This window comes from Impatiens glandulifera, chromosome 1 (genome assembly GCF_907164915.1).
Source record: "Impatiens glandulifera chromosome 1, dImpGla2.1, whole genome shotgun sequence".
NCBI classification, from domain to species: domain Eukaryota; kingdom Viridiplantae; phylum Streptophyta; class Magnoliopsida; order Ericales; family Balsaminaceae; genus Impatiens; species Impatiens glandulifera.
The window spans coordinates 90,089,107-90,098,187 of NC_061862.1; the positions used below are offsets into that span (position 1 = coordinate 90,089,107).

The following is a 9,081-nucleotide window of genomic DNA, read 5'->3' on the forward strand; positions in this document are numbered from 1 at the left end:
TAAGCGTTGGTAACAGTAATTAAACGTCGCCAAAAGTCTAATTTATTTTTAACCTATTATTTTAACAATTCTTTTAAAATTTTATTTATTTTTATTTATAATTCTACATTTTTTAAGATGTTTTTATTTAATTTGTTATAAATTAAATAATTAAAGAAAAACATCAATACAATTTTCAAAGTAATAAAAAAACTTTAATAATTAAATAAAAAGAACATTAATTAATTAACTTACATTTAATGTTAAATTTATTTAAATAAAATGCATTAAATTTCAAATAAATAGTTCCTGAAAATAACTTAACTACTTTCAGTCACACTTCATTGATATCCTTTGGCGATCTCAAATCCTTTGGCTGACTTCATTGATATCCTTTGGCGATCAGTGTTGGTATAATTCCCTTAACTTGCTTATCAACTTCTATTAATGAAGTTGTGAAAACATATTAGACAAAATTACTCAATACCATTAATGCTAAAGATAACTGTAAATTTTTACCTCACTTTGCAGTCTGGCATTGTCACTAGTAAAACCTCTATTTCTTCACCCTAATTAAATATAGAACATAAATTAGAAAGCAAAAGAATCAGACAATTGAAAACAAGAAAATAGTCATAGTTAATGTCAAGTTTGGTTCTCCTTTCGAATTTTATCACAAGTAACGAAATCATTTATTTTCAAAGAAAGTAAAAGGAGTATAACTAAGACATGCACTACAAACATGAAAGAAACATTTTCTCCTAGAACACATGATGAAGGCATGTAGAATAATAAATCAAAATAAATGAGGTTTACTAACCAGTCTTCTTAGAGAAGGTATAGCCTTTTTTGCTAACATAAGTACGAGGATTAGGCGCTAGATGGTTTCTTAAATACTCTGTTTGTCCCTGCAAAGATCGTACACAATCATACATTAGGGCCCATCATAATTCACTTCATTATAAACCAAACTATCAAAAAATTATCCTTCATATAACATCAAACAAACTCTAGATGTCTAATATAAAACCTAAAATAACTGACATTAAGAAAGTGTTTTTTCAAAATGATAAAAATTGTCATCTTTGTTTGACTCCTAAAACAAAGTGAGAAAGTGAACTAACCTTTGTGATCACACAAAGGTCAACATTGCTTCCACTTCCCAAGTCATTGAATATACTATAGCAAATAGCCTCAATTACCAACTTGACCCCATCCTCCTTCTGAGGACCGAAGGCCATAATCAGGAACAATAATTCAAACGACTGTTTTTTTAATAAGTGATAACAGAATCTTACTTACAGTAAGACCTTCACCATATTTCATTCAAATATCGCCATAGCAGCAAGTGAACCAGAACTCATCGTGGCAAATGGAAGAGTATCGGTTGATCCATGAGGATAAATCTGCAAACCGATTATTGCATAAAAATAACATTTTCTTATATAGTTGATTATTTTTTTGTAGATATAACTCATAGTGTGTAAATGTGGACCAATAATGTCAACTCCACCAAGAACCAAAGCACCAAGAACCAAATCAGTAGAGACATGTCCTTGGTAACTAAATAATCATCAAATCTGAGTTTATAAACTATTCTAAACAAAAAACATTCAAATAACAAGATAATATTAATACCCGAAAAGACGAGTTTTCAACAATGTAAGAGCAGTCACCACTCTCGAATTACGACCAGTTTGGAATCGATGTAACTTCAACTGTGAACTAACCATATCTAAACAGACAATAGAAACGACAAAAGACGTTTAACATTTTGTAAATCGATGCTATCATAATAACATATAGAAAACTATAACATCACCTGTAATAGCCTCGGTATCAGCCGCAATACCAGCTTCACAACAATAGATGTTAGGAGCCATGTAATGGATTTTCTCACAATTTTTATCAGCCACAATTGGTCCTTCAGTAGCTCGGGTATCAGATCCAAAAAAACACCATCCTATAAATCAATTCAGAAACAATAATTAATGTTTGTTCAATAGAGAGAAGTCAGAGAATCGTGAAGAAAAAAAGTTACCTAGAAGATTAAGCCAACAATGGTAGTTCCAGTCTTAAGGAAAGACAAAGATTTTAGTCTTTTCTTCAATAGAATTTCATTTCACCGACATAGGTCGAGATTAAATCCACCTTTAGGAGTAACATCAATAGTTGTTGACATCTTCGGTTCAAAAAACACCTAATTATTACAAATCATGAGAATAATTCATCATTTGATTTTAACCTATGGTATATACATTTCTAATTCATATAAGATCAAGAAATCGAGATCAGAAATAGATAAAGCTCGAATCGACTTAATAGAGATGATAATACATGAATAAATGCAGATCTATAGATAGATATTTTATGAAATGAAGGAGGAATACTTACAAATCACGAAATGGGAAGAACATAAAGTGATGAAGATATTTTATTCATACCAATGAAGAACAGTATTGCCCCAAACAATGCCAGACTCTAAACAAAAAAAATGACCATCAATTATGTTCCTTATCTTGAATCATAAAGAGAAAATGGACTGTTATTTGTACCTGTGTAAACTTAACAAAAAATTGACCATATTCTTTTCTGTCATCATCGTAGTTGTAGAAGTCGTACAAGATTGGAGTGGCTATCAATTTGTGAAGAAGCTGAAACAGAACAAAACTGTGAGATGAATTCAATATCAAATTCTGATAAAAAAGAAAAAGATTATAACCACTAAAGACCAGCAAATAGGCTCTAATTGAACTCCCAAATATGAAAAGAAAGCTTCCCAATCCCTTCATAACAATTGAAGCTGCAATTAAATGTTTGATCTGTCAAAGAAAAGAACAATCATATCAGAAAACAATTACGTTTTTTTTCAAAACCATCTTATAGCAGACTAACTAGTTGATTATTACTTCAACATCTGACACTTTCAAACCAGTATGATCAGTTGCATGTTTCAAGAAGATGTTGAACTTCGGTTTCAGGGTCTTAGCCGCTGGTCCACCATCAACCCCAAATTCACTGAACCCCTGAGAGCCAACATCAATGGTTTATTAGAAGATCTTATCATCATTATATTCTATTTGCTTAAAGGGAAAGATGAATACTAATATATTAACAAATATCAAAGGCTACCATTTTCCTTTTGTTGCCTTCAGAATCAATAACTTATAAAAACTTAGATAAAAAGATCTACAAAGCTGTGTTACAAATATACTAAAGAAGATAAGATAAACCTAGGTCGAGACTTTCATAGCCATAAAATTTGAGAAATTACAGTCAATGTTCTGTTGAAGATACTTAACAAAACCACAATCATATATATACACTATTTTATCACAAAAGAATACACCCTAGAGCGATCAATGACCAGGAAAATCATCAAATGCGGTACTAAACCAACGAGATCTATTGATTAGAATTCGCATCATGATAAGCAGAAACTAGCTAAACATATTCTTGGAGAATGAAACAGAGTTCATTTGTATCTTCCAACAACAACAAACTACGAAGCAATAAAACATAGCATGAGATGAAACTACGGAATCGTGCTTAAACAGGAAGAGCGAAAGCATAAAATGATGGATCTGATTAAAGAATGCAAAGAAGCTAACTTACTCTTGGCAATTTGAGAGAATGAAGACGGAAAACGAAGAGAAGTCTGTTTGCAGAAATCCGTAACTTAGAAGAATTTAGATCAAACTCTTACTCTTCTTTGAATCTCGATGCGTACATAAAGTTGAAGGAGAGATGGTGTCCGGGAAAGACGAAGCGGCGCGGATGGATGATGCAGCAAAATTAGAGAAACCTAGTGGAGAGAAAATATTAATTGATGTTCTAAACTTTTCAGTTTATTAGTGCCCAAATGAATAAATCCATTAAGAAGGCACCATTAAAATAGCCCATATATCATTTAAAAAAAGCCCATACAAAATTCACAATACCATTAAATTAGCCCAATTATAAATTTATTAAATTTAACTTGAAATTATAAATAATTTATTTAATAAATAATTTTATTATATTATTTATTTAAGAATATTAATTCTATTTAATTAATTTAATATTAATAATGACTTTATATTTAATTAACTCAAAATATTAATAAATTTTATGTTTGAAATAAAAATAAGTATATAATTTGATTTTAAAAAATAATAGTCTATATAATTACAAAATAAAATTTAAAATAAAAATTATAAAATATTAAAACAAAATTTTATCTAATTATTTACTAATAAATTTTTTTAAGGAATAATAAAATAAGGGTTGTTAAAGATATTGAAAGGTTGGCAAAAACATTTTTTTGCTGACTTTTGCCAACGCTTAATATGGGTTGGCAATTATGTGTCACCCAAAGCCCATTTTGTTGTAGTGGCTATTGTAGTTACAAATTTAGTTTGATATTGCAAAGTTTATTTCTATATTCTTTATACAAAGTATTGCAAAATCTATTGCATTACATATTTTAGTTATGTATTGTAATATTTATTGTTCATTTTTTATTATATTTCTTTAAACTAGTTATTGCGAAAGTTATTGCATTCTAAAATTTAAAAAGGTATTACAGTTTATGTTGAATGTATTTTATTTTTTACAAATTATTCATGTTGTAATTTCTATTGCAAAATAACTTATTTATATTAACATAATGCATGTTTATATTGCAAAACATAATGCATATTTATATTAACCCTGGTTAGTTTTAGTTTTAAACTTAAGGGATATTTTGCATTAAATCTTTATTTAGTGCAAGTATTGTTGTAAAAATTATTGTAAAATTATTTAAAGTTTGCAACAGTGTGATTTGCAATGTTTAGTTGCGAAATATTTAATAATGCAAAAACATATTGCTAAACCCCGTTTTTAATGCAAAAGTAGTTGCCAAGGCCATGTTGTATCAACATTTTTTTTTTTTAGTGTTTCCTCTTTTATTTGTGGATTATTTGCTCCCAAATATTATTAAGTTAGGGAATGTTTTGTTAATGTAACTGTTGATTTGTTAGAACTCTGAACTAAATGTGAGTGATATTTTTAATAGATTATTTAAAACTTTATATGAATCAAACAAATAGCTTTCATATGCTTCCATGACATATCCAATTAAGAGAATTATGTTTTGGGTGGGGTAAATAGTAAATACATATTGTCACATTAATATAGAATCTCCATATATTATAATTATTGAAAATTTTAATTGTCAATATTTTTTTATATTTTTTTAAAAATTATTTTGAAAGTATTAAAAAATTATATTAGTTATAGATGATATACAAAAAGTTTAAATTAGAGAAATTAACTCCAATCTAAACTTGGACATATGCCAACACAACATATTTGTGCCAAAGAACATTCAACCAATAATTTTGTGCATACTTTTATATTATTGGATTTGGTACAATCATGGGACATAACTAACTCATTTGTTTCGTGCGAATGGTTGTCCTCAGTAATATATTTCTTTTTAATAAATTTAAAAGAGTACTATTGATAAAAAAAAAAAAAATTGTTTTTATTTTTTATATACTTAAAAGGTAGTATTTCACTCAAAATATAATAAAATATATATTTTTAATAATTAGATTAATATAAATAAATTGATAACTACTAATATAAATAAAAAATTTTAATTTTTTAAAAAATAATTATGTGTAATGAAAAATAATTTGAATAGTTTAAATATAACTACATAAATATGACAGTAGAGAAAATAAAAGGAACAAATACATTAAAACAAAGTACGTCGCTTATTACTCTAAGTTTTCGACGGTAAGATTGAGGTTTGAACGTCTCTAAGTTAATTTTCTATGGATTGAAGTTACCATCCATTTCAACTTTATTCTCTATTATTTTGAGACTAGAAAGTGTGTATTATTTATTATTTTATTTTTGATTTTTCTATGTTATTATTGGTTATTAAACTTATTTGTAAGTTGAACATTTGGTTAAATTAGAACTTGATTTTAGATATGTAGATCCTAATTTTTACTCCTTATATTTGAGGTGGGTTCATTGTGTCACTTTTATTTCCGGTTTTATTAGTGGTTTATTTGCGCCTAAATTTTTTTATTAAGGTACGTAATATTTTATCATTGTAACTGTTGATTTATTAGAATTCCGAACCAAATGTGGATGAAATTTTAAATAAATTATTAAAAAACTTTATATGAATCAAACAACTAGCTTCATATGATATGCAGAGATACGAGTGGGTTGAAGCCAACAAAAAAAAATAATTTTTTTCACGTTAAAAATGTGACATTTCACACTAATTTTAAAAAAAATTAATATATAATTCACAATTTTGTTTATCTAATTATTAAAAAATAATAAAACATACATTTTTTAACTCGTTTTATTCAAAATTTTCTCGTTATTTATTTAAGTTTACCTTAAAAAAAATTCGGGCTCACTCCACCTCTGAATCAATCATGGGTCTATCCCTGTTCATATGGTTCCATGAAACATCAATTAAGAGAATTATATTTTGGGGTGACGAAGATAATAAATTTATATTGTCGCAATAATATAGAATCTCCATATATTTTATAATAATTGAAAATTATAATTGTCAATATTTTTTAAATGTTTACTAAGTATTAAAAAACTATATTAGTTATAAATGCTATACATTTATAACTTATGATATAAGACAACACAACCTATTTGTGAAAAAAAAAATCTAGCCAATAATTTTGTGCATATTTTTAATATTATTGGATTTGGTACAAAGGGTCACTTGACATAGCAGCCATTAGTGTCGTCTTAAGGTTGTCCTCATTAATATATTTTTGAATTTGTTTTTCCTTTTAAGTAAATTTGAAAGAGTAATATTGATAAAAATAAATAATTGTTTGATTTATTATAAGCTTAAATATGAGGTTATTTCACTCAAAATGTAATAAAAAAATGTATTTTAATAATTAGATTATTATTAATAAATTGATAACTACTAATATAAATAAAAATATTTTAAATTTTTTATATAATAATTTGAGTATAACTACATAAATATAACAATGGAGAGAATAAAAGGGAAATTTGAGGAAATGACCTTAGTAATAGGCCTAAATTAAATAGCGCTGGTGACCCACTTTTTTTCCTGACGAAAATGCCCCTATTGCGTCACCCAACCTGAGGTTGCGTGACGCAATTTTTATTTTTTTATTTTTCAAAAAATTTTAATTATGAATTTTTTTTGGAAAAAAATGGCCTAGTTGCGTCACACAACCCCAGTTGCGTCACGTAATCGCGTCACGCAACCCCAGTTGCAAGACGAAAAAAAAATCCTTTCGCGATTCCGGTTGCGTCACACAACCTCCGCCATGGGCAAAATCCTCCAAAAACAGTAAAAGGGATCACCATCGCTTTTTTTTAACCTCTGCACTTTCTGCATTTAACCCATTTTTGAGGGTCATCTCCTCAAATTTCCCGAATAAAAAGCACGAAAATATTAAAACAACGTCACTCGTCACTTTACGTTTTGTTCGGTTGGATTGAGGTTTTAATGTCTTTTAAGTTAATTTTCTGGTGGGTATAAGTATATATCCATTTTAACTTTATTCCATATGATTTTGAGACCAGAAAGTGTATATTATTTTTTATTTCGTTTTTGATCTTCTATGTGTTATTGAAGGTTATTAAATGTATTTATAAGTTAACATTATGTTATATTTGGAACTTGATTTTAGACATGTAGGCCCGTAATTTTTACTCATAATTTGAGGTGTGGTTATTGTGTCATTTTTATTTCTTCTTTTATTTTTATTTGTGGTGTATTTTCTCCTAATTTTTTTTTATTAAGTTAGGAAATATTTTTTTTGGAAAAATGGTTTAGCACCATTTCATTAAAAAGCTCAAAAAGTGGGAGGGTCAAAAAAATAAAACTAGACAAACTATAATTTTGATTATAAGATAATAAACAAACGATTCTAGAATTTCTGAATGGTAGCCATCAAACAACAACATAATCAAAAATTACAATTAACGTTCCAATCTTTGTTGCTATTTTCCTTGTAGGCCGTGTTGTTTTTTTCTACGTCCCCTTATTCGCTCATACTTCACCTAAGGTGATTTAATTGTAGCAAATGATGATGTTCGTTTACTCCAATTGTTTAGCATATCTTTGTATGAACATGTACTGATCTGATAAAAAGAATGGGAATAATGTCAATTTTATTTATGAAGTTGGACGGAGGTATCAAATTTGTTTATTACGTTGTAAAATTCTATCTATGTATACAAACTTGTTAAAAAGTGTCAAATTTATTAAACTTAACAGATTTTTCTAACGACGTTAAAATGTAGCTCTGATGTCAATGACATGTCATATTCACGTATTATTTTTATAATCCAATCTTCCAATTCAAACAGACTTTATCATTAAAAAAATAAAACTAAATAGAATTAAAAATAACTCATCTGTCTTTAACCTTTTATGCACTCTAATACAATTCCGACAACTTACACCAGCAACCCATCTGTAGTAGATTTCGGGATTAATTTTATCTTCCTCCTTCAACACTTTCTCCCGCTCCTTTTTCGAAAATATATTCAAGTCCGAGAACAATTCCTCGTCACCGATGCTTCCCCATTCCGACACAAATGTCGCCGAAATCATCCTTCCCCTTTGCTTTCTCTTTTCGATGACGAATCCTTCTTCAGGGAGCACTAGAAGCAACTCGTTTTCTTAGGCGACGAATGAGACAGAGAAGAATATTAAAGATTCGATGAATCCGAAGGAGAAATTATTAATCTAAATTTTACCTTCGATTTAAGAACCCTTTTTCCGCCGCCGCGGCTCAGTTTTCTTCGTGGGCGAGAGATTTTACTTTACAGCCAACGAATTCGAACATACCCATTTTCCAGCTCTAGCTTCGTGTTCTCTTCTTTATCATCATTTGATTGATGAGTGGATCTTCCCATAGATTTTGTTGAAGGAAGCTTGATATTTGAACTAGAAGAAGGAGCCGGGAACGATTTGAGTTGGTGAAATTCTCTAGGTGAGTTAGGAGAACAAAGTTGGGATCGAAGCCGGCACAATTGATTTCTTCTACTACTCTCTCCTATTCACTATCTGAGAAAGTTGAAAAATCCGTCATAATA

General features: G+C 28.5%; 1 protein-coding gene and 1 pseudogene across 1 annotated transcript; both read right to left on the reverse strand.

Annotated features, from left to right (window-relative positions):
* Positions 1 to 223: 223 nt before the first annotated feature.
* Positions 224 to 2,161, reverse strand: LOC124922182 (annotated as a pseudogene).
* Positions 2,162 to 2,376: 215 nt separating this feature from the next.
* LOC124935785 lies at positions 2,377 to 8,596 on the reverse strand. The gene is made up of 6 exons (XM_047476213.1): positions 8,444 to 8,596; positions 3,686 to 3,784; positions 2,889 to 3,005; positions 2,712 to 2,801; positions 2,535 to 2,633; positions 2,377 to 2,460 (listed from the first exon to the last, which is right to left on the reverse strand). The coding sequence occupies exons 1-6, from the start codon at positions 8,594 to 8,596 to the stop codon at positions 2,377 to 2,379; spliced, it is 642 nt and encodes a 213-aa protein (XP_047332169.1).
* Positions 8,597 to 9,081: the final 485 nt, after the last annotated feature.

Coding starts and splice junctions, on each gene's coding strand:
- LOC124935785 (XM_047476213.1), bottom strand. CDS start 8,596: ATGATTTCGGCGACATTTGTGTCGGAATGGGGAAGCATCGGTGACGAG. Junction 3,006..3,685: donor GCATCGAGATTCAAAGAAGA/GTAAGAGTTTGA, acceptor GTTGGCTCTCAG/GGGTTCAGTGAATTTGGGGT. Junction 2,461..2,534: donor TTTTTGTTAAGTTTACACAG/GTACAAATAACA, acceptor TTTTTTGTTTAG/AGTCTGGCATTGTTTGGGGC.